The sequence below is a fragment of the Silurus meridionalis genome, chromosome 29 (genome assembly GCF_014805685.1).
Source record: "Silurus meridionalis isolate SWU-2019-XX chromosome 29, ASM1480568v1, whole genome shotgun sequence".
NCBI classification, from domain to species: Eukaryota; Metazoa; Chordata; class Actinopteri; order Siluriformes; family Siluridae; genus Silurus; species Silurus meridionalis.
The window spans coordinates 2,246,202-2,266,433 of NC_060912.1; the positions used below are offsets into that span (position 1 = coordinate 2,246,202).

Genomic DNA, 20,232 nt, shown 5'->3' on the forward strand with positions numbered 1-20,232 from the left:
ACCCTCTTTTGAGCAGCCAAACACTGGAGGAAGAAGGAAAAAAAAAAAAAAACTAAAAAAAAAAAAAACCCCTCTGATGCAATTCTGTAGCCGTATGAGTGTAATCGCTTTCCATCCAATCTCTCCACAGTCAAGTGTTTCCACATGGGCTGCCTGAGGAGTTCACGCTGGTCTTCACCCTGCTGCTGAAGGCCAAGGCTCTGAAGGATAACGTCTACCTTTTCCAAATATCTGACGGCCAAGGGTACCCACAGGTACAGAATCCTATTTCTTCAATCTTTTTTTTGAAGAAGACTCCGGGCACAGTTTGCATATAAATCGCAAGATGATGGGTTACATCAATTATTTAACCTCATCAGACGTGATCCTGGTTGGTCGATTCCGGAGTCGGAGCCACCATAAATTTGTGTAATCAGTAAACATTCATTCTCGATGATCGTACGAATGCTTGTAATTATGTTTTAATAGGATAATTTTCTTTATATTGTTTCCCAGAAGATTGTGATGTGATCACCATAATAATCCGGATAAATGATTCAAATATAAGATCACAAAAGGCACAAAAGGGAAGCAAATCCTTATGAATCTTTGTTTCCATTTATGTAAGGAGTTTCCACTTTAAAGTGCTTTATAATGGTATGTTTTCCACTACAAGAAGGTCTTCAGGAAAGAGGATGATGTTATAGTTGCTGTAGCATGTACTCCAATTGTGTGCAGACATATAAAAAAAACCTCAGGACTAGGGTTGCAAAATTCTAGGAATTTCTAGGTAACTTTTCATAGGAATAAACAGGAAAATATGCAAATTAACTGGAATTTATTGGAATAAACAGAAATGTAGTTAAAAAGTTGCAGGATCATTTTAGTTCAAACAACCAGATTTCGAACAACAATTTCTACCCTGTACATTCAATCACATGGCCACTGAGGCCGACCCCCCACATGCACTGTACATTCCTCCATAACATAACAGATCATTTCTTGAATCCTACACAAAATAAATGTAAAAAAAAAATTACATTTTGCAGAATATTCATGTAAATTACATAAATATTCAATACATTTATGTTTAAAACTTCCTTGTGCTGTGTGGAAGCTGTTGTGAAACAAAATGATACCAAATAAAAGTAAAAAAAAAAATGTCATTCTAAAAAAAATTACCAAACAAAATATAGTTTCTCCAAACTGTTAATGAATTCCCATAAATTCCTGGAAAATATCCAACTTGGATTCCCCAGCTAAATTTCCCATGGAAAGTTTCGGAAATATAGAAAATAACTATTTTGTGCTAAAGAAATAACTATATACTTTATATAAATAACATATATTTGATGTATATCTATACAAGTTGAAGGTACACACTTGTATAGAGTGTCTTTGGATGCGTTAGTATTCAATTTTTGAATACTAACCCTAACCCTAACCCTAACCCAAACTAGGAAACTTAATCTTGTTCCAGCATTGGAATGGTCTTGTGCACAAATCCAGCTCTATGGTTTACATGGGCTAGAATGGAAGATCTTGATTAAACACTAATTCAGACAGGAGAAGTGGTAGTTCAGTGTTCAAGGCTCTGATTGGAAGGTTGGTGGTTCAAGCCGCAGTATCGCCAAACTGCCACTCTTGGGCCCTTGAGCAAAGCACTTAGTCCTGTGTGCTCCAGGGGTGCTGTATCATGGCTGACCCTGAACAATGACCCCGGATTCCTTACATTCCAGATATATTTAAAGAAAGTATCCCAAAGTAAAAAGCCCACTTATCTTTAAAGCCCTGAAAAAGTAAAAATCTTCAACCAATATCTAGTGGAACATCACATTCATCAGAAAATGGGAAGTCGGATGTTTAATCCACAAACTTGTCCATATACAGTAGTCTATCAAATCTAGTGTTCCTTTTTTTTGTTCTCAGTCTCCACAGCTGTAGCTCAGGTTGAACCTCGTGGTTTAAATCTCCAAAAACCACACTCACAAAACACTTGGTTCACTTCATGCAGTCAGAGTCAATTGAGGGTCAAAACACTTTCTCTCAGAACTCGTGCCACTATTCTAGAGTTCACATGGGACCAGACGGGGACCACCCCACCAACTCTGAGTGCAATTGCCCTGAGGGTTCTCAGCTGCACGAATGAAGCCCACTGAGGGACGAAGCACAAAACTGTTTGAAATAAATCCCGTACCAGTCACCTATTGTATTTATGTACGTATTCGTTGTTGAGATATGGCCCCGTATGCATTATTGTAAATACTTTCACTTTAAAAAATGGCGTTAAATCAACGGCCGAGACAAATCGTTACCTTCAGCTTCTGTGGGTGACAATTCATCACAACGTGCCTTCTCTATGACTCGGATCCAGGTTGCTGGTTCCTGCTCTATCTTTCGCATCAGCATTCGCCATTAATTCCCAGACAGGCCTTTCATTAAACCTTGTCGTGTGAAGTAAAACAACAGGTGCCCATTTATCGCCTCGCTGATAATTAAAGCTTAAAGACCTCCGATGCTAATGAGCTAGAACTTCTCCTTAACTGTTATTCAGTCTGAACGTGAAATGGAGGTGTTTTATTATTATATTTTTTATGTCCCCTTCTTTTTACGTAGCTCTCGCTGGACCTGAACGGGCCAGAGGGCACTTTGGCACTGCGGACATCCTCTGCAGGTCAGGATGCCTCCACAACAGGGTGTGTGTTCAGCGGAGAAGGAGTGGAGTCTCTGAAGGACCAGCGCTGGCACAAAGTAGCTCTGAGCGTGCAGCAGAACGCCGCATCGCTTCACGTAGATTGCAGCTCGATCGAGACGAAGCCACTGGAACCTCGGGGCCGGGTCCCGATTACCGGACACACGCTGATGTTCATGAAAGCCAGCAATGCCGCTCCCGTCGAGGTACCGTTGTCTTCATTATGTCGCAAAGTCCCTTTTTTTTCTAGTTGAATTTATTTGGTACAATGTTTTAAAATACGTTCAAGGTCCCTGGAAGTGCGGCGATGTTTAGAATTCAGTTGCTTTAGAAAGAAAAAGCGAAATGATTCAAAACAAAACACAAACTGCAGTTTTTAAATCTACTATATTTTGACATTGCATGTTCTTTTTTTATTTTTAAAAAGATGTTCTCTTTTCACAATGTAGATAATGACCTTTAAAAAATAATTAGAAAACATCTCTGAAGTTCTCTCCGAAAAGTTCTTTTAACGAAAAAGTTAAACATTTTTTATTGTTTTTGAAAGACACATTAATGTTCCTTTTAGTTTCTATACAACATTAGGTAATTTCATTAATTTAACAATAAATGTACCTTTAGTGGTCTTTTATGGTTTTTGAGAGACACATGCTTTTTCCATTTCGATTCAATGAACTCAGTAAGAGTGGAAAACACAAGAAATGGACAGTGACTGAAGGAAAAAAGTTCTCTATTAGTTCCTCTAATAGAACATGTGTAAGATGGAAACCAGAAGAGATGTTAGCAGACTGCCTCACCCCCACGGTCAAACATGGAGGTGGTTTGGAGTTATTTTGGAGGTTGGAGACTCTGGAAAGTGAAAGGAATCCTGAACCAACATGGCTACCATTCCATACTTTAACTCATGCCATGCAATTCCATCTGACCCGTGTACGTTCAAGTTCTGTAACAGTCGTCTGGAATGGCCTGGTCAGTCACTGCGCTGCACCCCCACTGCTCTGGGATGATCATAAAGAATTCTCCATCTACTGGAAATCAGCTTTGGGAACTTTTTCAAGAGGCATGTCAAAGTATTTCAACGTTTGGAGAAACGAACTATCGGGAATTATCCTGATACAACATTGTTTATCTGTAATAAATGGACATTTGGTGCAACCCAGATAAGGACGGATTTCCCTCTTGAGCCTGGTTCCTCTTCAGGTTTCTCTCTTATGCCGTCTCGGGGAGTTTTTCTTTGCCACAGTTGCCACCAGGGACAAACTTACACTTATAAAGAACATATAAATTTATTATTACCACATTATCTGAGTAAATCTGCTTTGAGACGATGTTCATTCTTCGAAGCACAACACAAACATCAATTTAAAACGTTTTGATATGAAGGTATCAGGTTTCAATATGTAAATTTTGTTATATGAATCAATGTAATTAAAAAATTAATTTAAAAATGTTATCTAAATACTTAAACCAGTTAACATGGAGATGAATTTCATGTGTAACCTTGTGTAATAGAAAACGAAATCAGGAGCAGCTGACTTCCTGTTCCCCCTACTAATCGTGCAGAACATTGCTAATGGTGTAGAAATGTTGCTTCCTGTGCACTGGCTACCTGCAGGCTCAGCCCTGGGCTTTGGGATATGTATGTGTGTGTTTTCCAGGAGGTTATCTAAGGAAAAGTCTGTGGAAGCATAACCACCGGCTCTGGTCTACTGGGTTTTATGTTACTCAGCTCTGAAAAAGCATGATGAAACTGGACCCTGAAGAGATTTAACAAGCAGCACCCATCAGCCATGATTTATTAATCAGTTCCTACTTCTTAACCAAATCAAGTCAAGACACACACCCAGCTGAATGTCAATTAGCTGGTCAGATCAGATGTTCTGTAAGAGGAAAATGAGTTGCTAAGGTTCGATTTTTTACTCAAATTGACTGTATATACACTCTAATGTACTGCATTTTCCAAAGTACACCAGCCAGATGTGGTTTTTTTCACACAACTTCCAACCTCCAGGCAATCTCCAGGCACAGAACATCTAGCCACTACTTTTTTGGGAAGATGTTCCACTAGATTTTGGCTTGTAGAGAGTCTTTCATTCAACTTATTATAGTCTTGTACTTGAAGTACTCGAAGTTGTTCATTAGGGTTGTTGTCTCATCTTTTTAGCAGGCCAATAAAGATCTTCCACTTCAACCCATGTAAACAGTGGAGATCCCTATAGATCCATAAAGTTACTGAGCAACTCAAGAACCCTGAGAATAGATTTTCTATATTGATTAATAATTATAGTCTACGCTTAAGCAGTGATGAAACTATATTGAATGGACATTAGGTGCCAACCAGATGAGGATGAGTCCATGTTTGAGTCCGGTACCTCTCAGGGTTTCTTCCTTAATCCATATGGAGCTGGCTGTTTGCACAAGGACATTATCATGCTGGAACTGGATCTCCTAGTGAAGGAAAATTTCATGCCCTCGTTCAAAGACGTCCTATACAATTGAGTACCTCCAAGTTTGTGGTAACAGTTTGAGGAAGAACCACATATGGCTGGAAAAGTCAGGCGTCCCAATACCCATGTATGGTAATACTCTTTTATTGGCATATATGAAATATATGATAGTATTTCTTAATAAGTAGGCCAGATTAGTACCACTTTGGACAAGAAAACAGATATATTATATAGCTATATGCTATTTGTTTACATTTGTTATTACTACTTTTGTTCCAGTAGTGTATCTATAATTTAATGAATTCAGCTCTTTATGGATTGCATTGAAGTGTATTGTCATTATCTATTACCACACGGTTGCAAAGCAATGTTTTACTTCAAATAACTTTCTTGAAACTCTTTTACTTTTCTTGAATTGCCGCATGAGGCAGGGAAAAAAAAATGCCTCAGCGTCGAAGCTTTTGACACGGCACGGCTTCAGGGACGTAGCGCTGCTTTGCTTATGCAAGCTGTCGGAATCTTTTTAACCTGCTAATAAGCTTGCATAAATGAAAAGTAAGACGTTCACGCCTACCCGTGTCACGGTGAGGAAGTCTGTACAGTAGGAGCGCTTTTCTTGCCCGACATTGTTCTACGTTCTACATCAAATTACAATCTAGAGCTGGTTCATGTGATTTTGTTTATTATTTCAGGTTAATTCATACCCACAAAAATGTAACTGTTGTTTTTATTTACCCGTCAGATGGACATTCAGCAGGCGGTGGTGTATTGCGATCCATCTTTGGCCATCCAGGAAGCTTGCTGTGAAATTCCGGGAGCTCGGGTAAGATTAAAGATTTTTATTAAAAATACACGTTGGTTTGATGGGTTTATCTGAAGAAAAATAAAAAAAGTTAGCATTTGGACGAAGTACAACTGAGTAGATGAGGATTAAATACAGGCTTGGCAGGTTTGTATTTGAACTTCTGGCCTTTTAATAAGGAGTCTGAAGCCTTTAACGACTTATACATTTTAAACCTGGAGGTCGTTGTGAAGAACAGACAAATTCAACCTAAAAATGTCCCTGTACAGTGCGTTTATATACAACGGTGGGACATGACATTATAACAATATGAGCGGTGAAGTGAATAACACTGATTATCTTCGTAATTTACTTATTAGGCAGCATGTAAACATTTTGACCACAAAGTCGATGTGTTCGAAGCAGGAAAAATGGGCGAGCGTAAGCATTTGAGCGAGTTTGACAAATTGTGACGTCTAGACGACTGGGTCAGAGCGTCTCCAAAACTGCAGCTCTGAACAGTGGTGAACCCGAGGCTCATTGGTGAAGCGAAGGCCGGTCCGTGTTGTCCGATCCAACATTCGAGCTCCTGTAGCTCAAACTGCTGAAGAAGTTCACGCTGTTAATGATCGACAGGTTACAACAGTTTTGGCAGCAAAAGAAGACCAACACAATATTAGGCAGGTGGCCATGATAGGTGACTATAAAGTTATGCCTGGTTGGTGTATACTGTATGCGAGGATTAGGTGGTATCTTCCCTGAGTTATGGTTTTGGACTCTGTATCAGAAACTTGGAAGTTCAAATCCGAGCAGCACCACAGCTGGGCCCTTCAGCAAAGCCCTTAACCCTTAACTGCTTGGTTGTAAGTTGCTCTGGATAAGGGTGTCTGCCAAATGCTGTAAATGTAAATCAACCATTGGCCCATTCTTCTTGGTAGACTTGCTCGAGGATGTTCAGGTTGGTTGGATGACGCATATGGACAGCGATTCTCAAAAGGTGTCACGGACTTTCAAAAGAATTGAGATCAGGAGTTAACTGAGGCACTGTAGAACATTTATCATGTTGTTCTTAAGTTATTTTAGTGCTGCTTTGACCTTGTGCTTGGGATTATTGTCCTGCAAAGAAAAAAAAAGATTTCTTCTGACTGAAACAGGTTTTCTTCCACAATATCTTCCTCCGTCCATGTTTTCTTCCATTCTGAGGAAATGCCCAAGCGGAATTTAATTGCAGTAATGTACCAAAATAGCACATAAGTGCTAACTGCCCGCCTTCAGTCAATAATCCTAAACCTAATAAAATAAACGCTGTTCACTTTCATATACATGTAGCTAATGAAAATCCGCCATTATTTCTATCCATTCGGTAGTTTGGTGCTGCACACATCAATGACAGCTTTAGCTTGGCAATGCTGGCAAAAGCCAATGGTATAAGCAGGAGAATCTACAGCTACTGTGGTTGCGAGGTGTTACATATTTGGAACCGATTTACACATATTTGGAACCTAATATGTTTTTTTACGGCACGATGAACATTTGCGGAACAAATGATCTGTCATTAGTCAGCCTGTGGTTTTGTTTCCATCACAATCTAATTATTTAGAATAATGCATTGGTGTAGAACAACATCCGACACCTTGATGATCATTTCCTAGTTGTTGTTCGAATTTTTGATAGATTTGATTACCACAGGAAATTGAGCTTTGCATTGCATTAGTGTATGTATGTATATACTGGGGTTCTGTGTGTGTGTGTGAACAGATATACTATGTGGAAAAAAATTATTGGGACACCCAACACCTTGAAACACCTATTTGAATACGACGTCTTTGGACATCAAACTTGTTCCACGATGCCCCCATGCACAAAGCTTCATAAAGATATGGTTTCCATGGCCAGCTTTAGAGCTCTGACCTCAACCCAACACATTGAACACCTTTGGGCATCGTCTTTATGGCTCAATGACCACAAATCTCCACAAGAAGGACTCCACAATCTAGTGGAAGATCTTCCCCAAAAAAAGTAAAAGTTATTACAACAGCAAAACAAGGACTAAATGTGGAATGAGAGATTCCGAAACATTCACAAACGAATGGTTGCACACATTTCTTTTCATGCAGTGTATTTTATTTTCTCCTCTGTAATACCTGTAATGTATAGTCCTCTTTATTTATGGCAAAAAAAAAAGGTTAGCATGGAATTTATTTGATAAATGGACCAAAATGTGGCTAATGTGTCATTTAAACTTCATTTTCGAAGCTTAGTCAGAGCGCGTTGGCAAATTACCCCGATATATTGATGGTTTCGCTCGAGCACACAGCAGCCAAAGTTTTTGGTTAAGAGTTCGAGAAAAAGTGAGATTGTCTTCAGGAGAGAAATGAGTCTCATTAGGAAATGGACATGCACAATATTTCTGCTGAATTATGCATTAAGATGAGAATACTAGCATGGCTGCATGTAGGGAAAAATGAAGTCTGTTTTTTTTTTTTTTTTTTTAGATCAATGGGATCTTTTGTTGGTATGTGATAGTGGGATTTTTTGGCGGAATCAATTGACACAATGACGGAAGTATGTAAAGAGTACTTAGTGTCTTGGAAGTGATAAAAGAAAAGAAAAACTTAAAATAGGGGTGTAACGGTAAACAAAATCTGCGGTTAATAAACATAAAATTGCTAGTCGTTTTTTAATTAACATCATTTATTATTATTACCATTTGTGAACAACAGTTAAATTTTTTTTTTATTATTTATTTATTTTTTTTTTATAAAATACCTGCTTGGTTTAAATAAAAATACAATAATAAAGTAGAATAAATCAAACAAATACAATACACTTTTTATTATATTAATTAAATTGAGTCATAGATAAAATAGGCACAAATTAATTTGATTCAATTAAATACAATTTATTTATATATATTTTAAAACATTTATTGTTGGTTTGCAATTGCGTTTAGAGTAAAATAAATAAATACATAAATAAATAAATAAATAACAGCTAAACATAATGCAGTACTTAAAGTAATTGTTTAAAACTTCAACATATTCATATCATATGATAATATATTAATATCATGAATGTGTTATACAATATATTGATGTTTATTTATCTTATATATGCATAGAAAGTAAGTAAAAAAAAACACATATTTGTACATACTTTATTATAAATGTCCCAAGCAACCAGTAGAATTAACAGTACAATGAAATTACAATGACACGAAGCGGAGACTAAACAAACTTGCCGTCCGCCACTTAATATGTTCCTGAGGGAACTTCGAAACTTTTTTAACTATGTTCTGCACATAAAACAAGGATTGCATTCGGTACATATTTGTACCGAAAGTCCTGTACTGTAACGGTTCGGTGTGAATACATATACTGTTACACCGCTAATGTCAAATATATACCAGTCTTATGGTTTTAGACAAAGGCTCGAGCAGTATTGCATCATGGCATCAACTTACATAAGGAGGTCCTGAGGGTCAGAACTAAACTTAAGTCATCCATGTGAAAGAATAGTTTTTTTTTTTCCTTTACTCACTTTTTTTCCAGGGACTAGCATGTGGTGGACCCCTCCCCAACACCCCCAACCTCTAAATTGATCAGAGCTCTGACAGGGTTCAGCTTGCTGAATTGTTACGGTTCAGAGAAACGTTTCGCTCCTGTGGAGCTCTTGCCAGAAAAAAAAACAGCACCCAACCTCCTGAATAAAGACTAGAAATTGTCCAAATAAAGAGCTCAGGAAACGCTACCTGTATGACAGGAAAAGGAAGAGAGCGTACAATCAGATCAGAAGATACACTAGATGAACAAAGGTAATGTAACCCCTGATTTTTCCATCCATTTTTTGGTTCCTCCTTAAATTCTGAAACCACTCTATTATGTAGAATAGCTTTGGATATAAAAGGTAAAAACTTCGCTTCATTTGAATACATTTACATTTGCGGCATTTGGCAGAAGCCCTTATCCAGAGCGACTTACAACTGAGCAGGGGAGGGTTTTAGGGCTTTGCTCAAGGGCCCAGCAGTGGCAGCTTGGTGATGGTGGGATTTGAACCTGTGATCTTCTGACCCAAAGCCCAATGCCTCAACCACTGAGCTACCACCTCCTCGAATAAGGTGACCAAAAACTGTTTAGGCATTCCAGTGCTAGTGGTCACAAAGCCAGCTTCATGGGGATGTGGTTTATTTGGGTTGGATGGAAAGATCTTCTGCTATCAAGATTAGACCTCAATACTATTGAACACTTTTGAAACACTGATTGCACCTCATGCCTCCTCACCTCGCTTAGAAAACTCCAAAATCTAGTGGACCATCTTCCCAGAAGAATGGAGGTTCCAATAAAGGAAAATGGGGACTCAATCTGGAATGGGATGTTCAAAAAACTGCCATACAATTTTTATGGTTAGGTGTAAACGTTTTATTGTAGCCAGTCAAGAGTCTTTCGGTTCTTTAAGGGATTTTCCCCATTCTTCCTTAAAACAGTCCTCCAGTTCTGTGAGATTCCTAGGCCGTCTTGCACACGCTGCTTTTTGAGGTCTAGCCACAGATTTTCAGTTGGACTGGTGTTCTTTTCATAAGATTCTGTGCCCTTTGTTCTCCAAACATACCATTGCTCATTGCGGCGAAAAAGTTTTATTTTAACCACAGGACTTTTCAGACTATCAATTTTCTGGTGAGACACAGTAGAATGAAGGCAATCTCTGTACCAGTGTACCACTCCACAAATCGTCCTGGAGAACCTTTCCAGTCAAACGGGGTTCTGATTTGCTTTTCCAGCAATCCTACGATATTTTTCTTGGTCTTCCAGACTTATCTTGACCTCCACTGTTCCTGTTAACTGCCATTTCCGAATTGTATTCAAAACTGAGGAAATCGGTACATGAAAACACTTTGCTATCTTCTTACAGCCTTCTCCTGCTTTGTGGCCATCAATCATTTTAATTTTTAAAGTGCCAGGCAACTGTTTAGAGGAACCCATGGCTTCTGATTGTTGGGACAAGGTTAGAGAAGTCTGGGTATTTATAAAGCTTTGAAATTAGCATCACCTGGAACGATACCTTGGTCCCATTCTTTTGTAGGGTGCTGCTTTTCCTGTTTTTTCACCCTAATATTGTAGAAAACAAAAACGATACATTGATATTGCTTAAAATATTGCAAAAGAGTGTTACATGTTTACCTTTATGCCTTTTGGAGATCATTTTATCTTCCACTTGCTGTTGACAAAGACCAGGGGTGCACAAAATTCCCCACGCCACTGTATATCATTTCTTCAGCACTTTCTCCTTAAGGAAACGCTTCACGCTCTTTAAAAAAAAACTTATTTTATAAAAGCACTACATTACGCTGAGCTTCAGCCAAGTCTCTGTGTTCGGGTTGTTACTATAGAAACAGTAATGGAAAATAACTAGCGTATTACCATGCATCTAACATTTATGTTGAAAGAAAGCGAATCCGCACGTTTCTATTTTCAGAAATTCAGCGCCACTGTGGTGTAACAAAAAAAAAATATAACAATTCAACAGATTCATGGATCTCCATGCATTATTCGGGAAGGCAGGCGAGTTCATTGTAAGCGTGACGCTAAACTACTCCCAGTCAGACATTTTAATGAGGCTTTTTAATGAGCCCTAGATCTTCAGCGTGTGCCGTTCTGCTGGGGCATATGCTCAGGGCTCCCTGAGAGCAGAGTTTAAAATGGAAACAAGGGCAACAGATGCCCCTAAACAAACTTCAGGAGGAAAAAAAAAAACTGTCAACAGTTTGCCTTGCCAAGTTTTATAAAGGGAAGAAAGCAGTGTCTGTGTCACATGGTAAGAGGGTTACAGACAGTTTCGAAATGTGTTTTGAACTATCATCAGAGCCAGGTGGTGGGATTATTATTTTTTTTTTGTATAGGAGCTAACTAGTGAGACTTCTTGGCAAGTTTGCGAAATTTTAGAGTTGGAAATGGAAACAATCAGCAGCATCATTTGTTTCTTTTGTTTGCTTTCCAGTGCCCTCCAGATGCCCCAAAGAGTCGGCGAGCAGCGGAGAACCTGGTGGAGATTCTGCCCAACATTTTTAGCCAGGTAGGTGTGACTGAAGTTAAAAAAAAAACACAGGAGCCATTAGAATTTCCTTTTTTTAGTTCAATCATCGTATCTTGATTCAGATGGTTTTCTTTGGTATGATTGCCAGCTCTCTCTCTCTCAATCTCTCTCTCTCTCTCTCTCTCTCTCTCTCTCTCTCTCTCTCTCTATTATATATGCGATTAATGCAGTTCCCATGTCTCTTTCACCTTTTATTCATGACGCCCTTTCTTTACTCGGATACATAAAAAAAACTCCACCAAATTTTTTTTGTAATCACTGAACCCTTGTATTGCTCCAATCGAGCACCAAAAATCCGCCATGATGCACACATCCGGCGATCAAATCCATCCGTGTGGAAACATAGCAATACTTCCGTTTGGTGTCCTGATTTACGTCATTCAAAACACTGTAATTACTTAAAACATTTCCAAGAATATTTTGTCTCCATGCTCCATGTTGAGTTCAGTTTCACAAATAATACATTTGCATAATTCACCATATAGAAGAATATTGAAGAGAATAGACTTTATTTGTCACATATACAAAGAGGGTTTAAAGCCTTGTTTAAGGGCCCAAGAGTGGCAGGTCGACGATACCGCGGCTTAAACTCCAAACCTTCCGATCAGTAGCCCAGCACTTTAACAGTTGAGCTACCAACTCCCAATATTTGTCCATGTCCACTGAGCACAAAGCAAGCTACATGAAGATGTGCTTTACATGGTTTGGAGCAGAACATCTTGACTAGCCTGCTAATAAAATCTATTATTCCAAATCTGATAAATATGCTAATAATCAAAAGAATATTTTGCATAAGATGTATGTGGACACGACTTTTCCAGACATATGTGTTTTTTCTTACACTTTCCTTCACTTAACTAGGAGACTCAAACCCAATACCCTTGTGTGTATGTAAATATAGGGTATATATAAAACGTTGATGTATTGTCACTAACAAAAAGAAATATTAAACCTTTTAAAATTGTCTTTAGTCCAAAATTGAATGAATCCAATGTTTAAATTTTGCAAACTCGCCATAAAAGAAAGCTAGCATGCATTAGCTGCTGTGCAGATGTAAGTGCTTCAGTGGGTCATCTGCAAAAAAACGAGAGACAAACACAGAAAGCTATGCTGCAGTTAGCAATATTAACGCCGTCCTCCATGACGTGATCCATCACAGCCCTGAGCAGGGTAATGCGCTTACTGGATCTGAGTGAGGATTATTATCAGACTTACAGGAGCGCATTTCTGGCAGGTGAACGATTTGCTTTACCGGTGATGCGTAGCCCAGATTATAGTTCTCATATGCCTTTTGTTTTTTTTTCCCCGATTCCTTTTCTCTTTCTTTTTCCTGCAATTCTTTGGCCTTCTCATTCTCTTTATCACTCCCAGCCTTTGTCTATTTTGCATTCAGAGTGAATTGTTGCACTTTGCTCATCTCCCCTTCTGTTAATGACTTGAGTGTGTGCCCTGTTCCCAGCTGCAATCTATTTGTTCTCTGATGACATAGCTTGCACTGCAAATAAAGCTGCTCCTAACATGCCTTTTACCAACCAGAGGTTCAGCTCAGCAGTTATTAGCATATGTAAACCCACTGAACTTAAGTTTCGAAAGTCTTGCGCTCTTTATCTCTGTCCATCACGGTCTATCTCTCTGTCTCTTTTTCCATCTCTTCCACCCTCCTTGAGACTTTTTAGTTTTGTTTTGTTTTTTATTTCAAGGCCAATCCAAATAGACAAACTTTTTTTCTGTTTTTTATGTTGTTTCTTGCCGGAACCTATTCATCTGCCAACAAAGACGTTGGAAACCAAACGTCGCAACTTGTAACACTTATTACTCTACTTTGAATTCTCGAAGCATCAAAAACACACCACTGGAGGACGTCTCGCTTTTGGAATTGTATAACTTTTTTCTGAGGCTTTTTTTTTTTTTTTTTTTTTTTTTGAGCTGCCGAAAAGGTATAATCGTGTGATAGATGTTTGTTCCCATGAGAAAGCAGTAATGGGTTTAATGCGCTGTTGTTGCCTAGGAAAATAAGCATGACCAAGCGCAGGCTGAAAATCGAGAACTGGGCGGGAAAAAAATAGAAAAAAAAAATCCCTGGCTACTGGGTAGAGGGAAATACCTTGTAAAGGGATAAGGGGAAAAACAATCAAGTTGAACTCGGAATTAATTTCGTTGTATACGTGTTCCGAGTGCTAATTGAATTCGTCCTTATTAGTATCCATAAAAAATTCCCGAAGAGCAGTGCAGCTTCATCAAATGCTTGTTTTTCCCCTACTTTACTACCTAGCTGATCCTGTTCTATACTGTTGTTTTGTTTGTTTATTCTAAATGCAACTAGATTATAAATCTCACTGACTATGACTAGCTACATTTATTTGTTTAGTAAAGATTTTAGGTTCTCTGTCTGATTCATCCTGACTTCCTTCTTCTGAATGGAGTTCTCTTCAGCTGGAGACCACTCTGTGCAGCTGAGGAAGCTTCTACAAGAACATCCTATAAAGTTACTGTCAAGAACTATGTATGGATTTGGATTGTATTTAATACCAACAGTCTGATACACTGGCTCAGCGCCACAGTTTGCACGAACGGTTCTGCATTTAAGCGTCCATTACCAAACAGTGTCCCTCAACAGTGATAGAACTGTGATGAATGAACGTTCGCCACCAAGACCATTAGGTGTCTTCCTCATGCCATCTCAGGAAATTTTTCTTTGCCATAGTTGCCACTGGCTTGCTCAATAGGGATAAACTTAGAAAGTACAAATTTATAGGCACAAAATTTACACATTAATACGTTTCATAGACTCTTAATCTCTATAAAGCTGTTTTAGGACAATGTCCATTGTTAAAAGGGTTCTACAAATAAAACTGAATCGAATTGTATTGAATCGAGCTGACTCAAATTGAATTAATGTAAATAATAAAACCTTAAGTGGACATTAACTAAAACATTAAGTGCTGTCTGAGACCAAATTGACCATTTTTAATATCATTAATAATTTAAAACTTAAAAAAGACAACAGATATTATAACTATTATTATTATTATTACAATTCTTTTTGCTTCTCCCATCAGGGGGCGCCACAGCGGATCATCTGTCTCCATACCCCCCTGTCCTCTACATCTGTCTCTTTCAAACCAACTAACTGCATGTTTTCCCTCACCACATCCATAAACCTCCTCCTTGGTCTTCCTCTTTTCCTCCTTCCTGGTGGCTCCATCCTCAGCATTCTCCTACCGATAAACCTCATGTCCCTCTTCTACACATGTCCAAACCATCTCAATCGGGCCTCTTTCACTTTGTTCCCAAAAACGTCTTACATGCACGGTCCCTCTAATAAGCTAATTTCTAATCCTGTCCATCGTCGTCACTCCCAGTAAAAATCTCAACATCCTAAAGAACAAAAATTCTATCATTATATTTCTTTCTCTAGTACTAGCAAACTATTTATTATTCATTGACCCTATGCTTCTGTGGCTAATTAATGTAAGTTTATAACACAAGGTCCGTTTTAATTAGTCTATTTTTCCCCCAAATGCTTTGTGAACTATTTGGTCCCTGCTCTTGAAGATTTTGAACAAAGTGCAGTAGCGAAAAACAGAGCAATTTGATTATTAGCTGGAGGTTACTCATGGTATAAGCGTATGCTTTTTGTGTGCATATGGCAGCAACCAGTGTGGGTCATCTAATAAGGATGTGTGTTCCTGAGAGATTTATCTTTCCCACTTTTTACATTTTAACTGTCTCCTGCCCTCAACTGCTCTTTTACATCTGCTATTTGTTGTTTTTCTCTGTCACTAACACACACACACACACACACACACACACACACACACACACACGTGTGCCATAATCATTTCCAGAGCACTAATTCGCTCCCAAACACAAGTATTTACATGGGGTTTGTTCTCCTCTGCAACAAAAACTGGTCTAAATATGATCTGGAAAGAGGTACATCGTTGTTCCTGCCCCTTTAAAGGTCTTGAATAAAAGGGGAGAAACATGAGGTGAATTTATGATGGATGGAATGGACATGCATGAGACCCAGAAATTCCTTTATTTTCCATTTACTTTCACTTTATATAAATTATAAAAAATTAAGAAACAATTGGGAAAAATTTAAACAATCACCAACTAGGATTGATGGAATGCAACCTGTACTGAGGTGAATAGCGAAGGTGGACTCCATGACAGAGCAGCATCTAAAAAAGAAATGAACAACTTTCTTGCCTTCACCTTTAACCTAGTGTGTCTATACAGAGTAACACTATGGGAGGTAATGTAGAGACACGCCCAAGCTACCTGTCCACACAGCAGGTTTAGGACCAGCAGGGTAATGGCAGTGGTGTATGGTGCTGAGGCATACTCTATAAACAGGTAATTAGTTGCCCAGTGGTTAAGGCTCTGGGTTAATGATTAGAAGGTCAGAGGTTCAAGGCCCAATTTTGCCACTTTTGGGCTTTGGAGTAAGGTCCTTGACCCTCTGTGCTCCAGGTTTGGTGTATCATGGTTGACCTTGTGTTCTGACTTGAACTTCCTAATAACCTCTGGTTGTGCAAAGAAAAAATTGCTTTAAAGTACTTGTGACAAGCAAAAAGCCCCTCAAAAGAGAATTTAGTAACTAGCAAAAATCGTAGGGCTCACAACGATAATGACAAAACACTTCACCATTTTGGTTGTTGTAGCGTTGCTGGAAGCCACGCCTTTCTTGCAATGTTAGGATTGGTGCAACAATTTTTCCTGAACCAAACAATATATAAAAACAGCACCTGTAATCAGCAAACAGAAGGTAGGATGTAAAGCGGGAGAGAGAAAGGTCACTGCAAAGCTTTTATTGCTTGTACTGTACAGTATATGTTGCCCTATTTACCCTCCTATAGTATAATTTTAGCATGAGCAGGATTCAACAGGATAATGTTGTTAAAATTGGTTTGCAAGAACCTTACTAGTTTATTTCTGCTTATTTAGGAAAACTAGCATCGACAAAGCTTGTGCTGGTTTTCAGCTTGTGCACAGTGTCTTCAGAATGCATTAAAACCCTGCCGCAGAAAAGCTTTTTATTTTCCTTCTGTTACCCAGCAAACATCGGTTGAACAAAAGTGTACAGTTCTGTTGCTGAGCGTATCTTGTGTGACTTGAAATATCTCCTATTTTGGTGTCATCTGCTTGTTTTGTTCCGTCTTGATTTTGCTTTCTGGGATCTGAGCTGACATTCATTTGTGCTAACATTAGCATGGCGGTCTAGTGCCAATATGTTCCAAACACGTAATGAAATACTTAATTAGACCTAAATGTGCTGAACCAGGTGAGCATCCGCGATCAATGGAGTCCTAGAACATCTCTAAGACCTGACGTAGAGGCCAACATGCAAGGGAACACACAGGTTCTGAGATTATTGCTTGTCCTAGAGTTACTTACGATCTATAGCGCTGATCAATAGATCAATGCTGATACAACAAAATAGCTTCCACATATACATATGTTGTATATTTTATTCAGTACAGCAGTGGTGGACAGTAATAAGGTAAATGTAATTCCTTGTTGCTTACAAGTTGCATTTTTGTGGATCTGTACTTTAATGAAGTAGCTCCATTTGGGGAGACTTTAACTTCACTACATTTCAAAGTGAAATATCTTTTTACTCGACCACATTTTGCGGAATCGGTCGTTAATTTTTATTTACGAGCAGATAAAAACGTAACTGCTCGAACACGCAGCAAGCCGCCAATCAAATCTTAGCTTTGAATTTGTTCTGATTCCCGCTTGATGGTATCTACTTAGCATGATGATCAGCTTTAGCATGCAAGCAGACCATTTAGAGAGGAATAAATGATGGAAGAAAATCCTGACTCAAACTCGCAACCAGCTGCCTAATATTGTGTAGGTCCCCTTTTGTCCCACCAAAACAGATCTGAGCCATATCTGACACCAAACCATCATCAGATTCTTTGAGTCTTGCTAGTTGTGAGATGGGCCCTTGATGGATCAGACTTCTTATCCAAGTCTAACATCTTTAGATCTGGGGAATTCGAAGGCTGAGGCAACACCTTGACAACTTTTTGTCAGTGTTCCTCAGTCTATTTTGTGTGAAAATGCAGTGGGCTTTATCCTGCAACCTCTAGGCCACTACCATTAGGGAATACTGTTGCCATAAAGGGGTGTAACTTGGTCTTCAACGAGGTTCAAGCCTTGATCAGGGGGTGTGTGTCAATTTCAAATCCGCATTAATGCCAGGAATCCAAAGTTTCCCAGTGGAACATCACACCGTCTCCTCTTCCATGATTCCAGACCAGTTTCTTCTAGCTGGGTTCTAAAGATGTCACATATCAGAGCCAGCATTCATTTTTTAGACCTTGGGCGGTCTTCACTTTTGATGAGTTCACCGGTTGTTGGTTCTTCGACCATTTTTGGCCTCAGGTTTTGAAGATGCTCTCACCTGTGCCTTTAATATCCTTTTTTAAACACCTTTGCGCTTACTGGCTTTTTATAATGGGATTCAAAAATAGTCCTGGAGGGGGATCTAGCAAAGTTTGGTTATTTTTATTCTTGTTTAAAGACCAATGATTGAACTTTCTTGGGCGACTAGAAAAAAAAAACTTTGCAAGACTGTAGGACATGAACTGCTGAGCCCTGAATTGAAGAGAATGCCCAAACAAAATAAAAGGAGGAAGCTGTTTTATGGTGGCGTACACTTTGTGTGTGTGTGCATGTTTGTGCTTGTTTTGGCTTCTCTCTTGTGTGTGTGTGCAACCCTTTTTTTTCAGTCATCGCTGTTGGATATTAGTGTTAATTCGACTCCTGCTGCAAGTGACTTTTATACGCCGGCAATTTATGAAAAGGAATGGATTTGGCGCGCATGGATTTGTTGGCCGCCTCTGCACTGGATGCGTGCGCACACATGCTCGCTGTTGCTGCTGACCCGAGAGCAATAATGTGGCATTGCACATGGAGTCTGTGTACACACATACACACCACACACACACAAAGTATGCGTGTCTGTGGCTAATGAGATGCAGGCGGCGGCTTGGTGACTGATGTATTCCCAGCATCATCGCATTAATCGCCTCGCGCGCTGCCACGCCGGCACGGCTCGAGCGAGATCATCGCGGCCGACTCCAACAAAGCGCCATGCATTATTAATGCCCGCATTCCATGCTTGCGTGTTCACAACACGTCACTGTTATGCTTTTCGGTCTTGTGCATGCCCGGAGCTGTGCGGACTGTTTACCTTCTGCTGCAGAATGTGCTCGTGGGTGTGTGTGTGTGTCTGTGTGTGTGTGTGTGTGTTAGTGTGATGCTTCACTTGGATCTTAATATGTTGCTTGGTCCTGCAGGCAGAACTGGAGATTAGGTGCTCGGCTCCATTTGTCATTGTGTTTGCATGACTTTTAACACATTATATGAAGGGAAATCAAAATCTCTGCACACAGTTTTAAGCAACATTTTCAACAAATCTTCCTATCCAGAGCATATCGGCTTATCTAGCGATTCCCTAGCACATACTTCTGCCACAATATTGGGCAAAATTTAAGATTTTTTCAATAAACTGGTAAATCAGTGGTATATATATATATATATATATATATATATATATATATATATATATATATATATATATATATATATATATTGTATGAATACCTGACCAGGGTGTTAGTAAAGTTATGTACTGATGTAGGTGAGGTGAAGAGGCCTGGGTTGCCTTCCAATTCATCCCAAATAGAGTTGAGGTCGAAAGCTCTATAGCAGGCCGCTCCAGATCTTCCACTCCAACCAATGGAAAAGCATATCTTTAAGGAGCTAGCTTTATGCACAGGGGCATTGTCGTGCTGGAACAGGTTGGGGTCTCCGAGTTCAAGTGAAAAAATGCAGCCAGTGTTAACACTTGTGATGGGTCAGTCACGAACGCTTCGTCCATTTTAATCACACACTCCAGTGCTCATGGTATTTCTCTCTCTCTGGTGTATTGTTTTTTATGATTTTATAATCGCACTCTCGATATCACCCAAATGAAGATGAGGTTCCCCTTTTAAATCTTGTTTCTCTCAAGGTTTATTGCTTATACTATCTAAGGGAGTTTTTCCTTGCCACAGTCGCCCCAGCTTGGGAATAAATACACATATTTCACTTATGTAAAACATTTTTGTTCTATAATTCTTGAAATTCTATAAAGCTGCTTTGAGACAATGTCCAATGCAAAAAGAGCTATAGAAATAAATTTGAAACTTTTGAGACTCAGATGAACGAGTCGTCTCAAA

The 20,232-nt window shown here is 39.1% G+C and overlaps 1 protein-coding gene across 1 annotated transcript in view; it reads left to right on the forward strand.

The window, feature by feature from the left end:
• Window positions 1-20,232, forward strand: part of col16a1 (collagen, type XVI, alpha 1) — a 98,294-nt gene that overhangs the window by 29,491 nt on the left and 48,571 nt on the right. Inside the window, 4 exon segments of the mRNA XM_046843798.1 lie at window positions 131-254; window positions 2,596-2,877; window positions 5,861-5,941; window positions 11,894-11,968. Coding sequence (XP_046699754.1) covers window positions 131-254; window positions 2,596-2,877; window positions 5,861-5,941; window positions 11,894-11,968 — 562 coding nt within the window.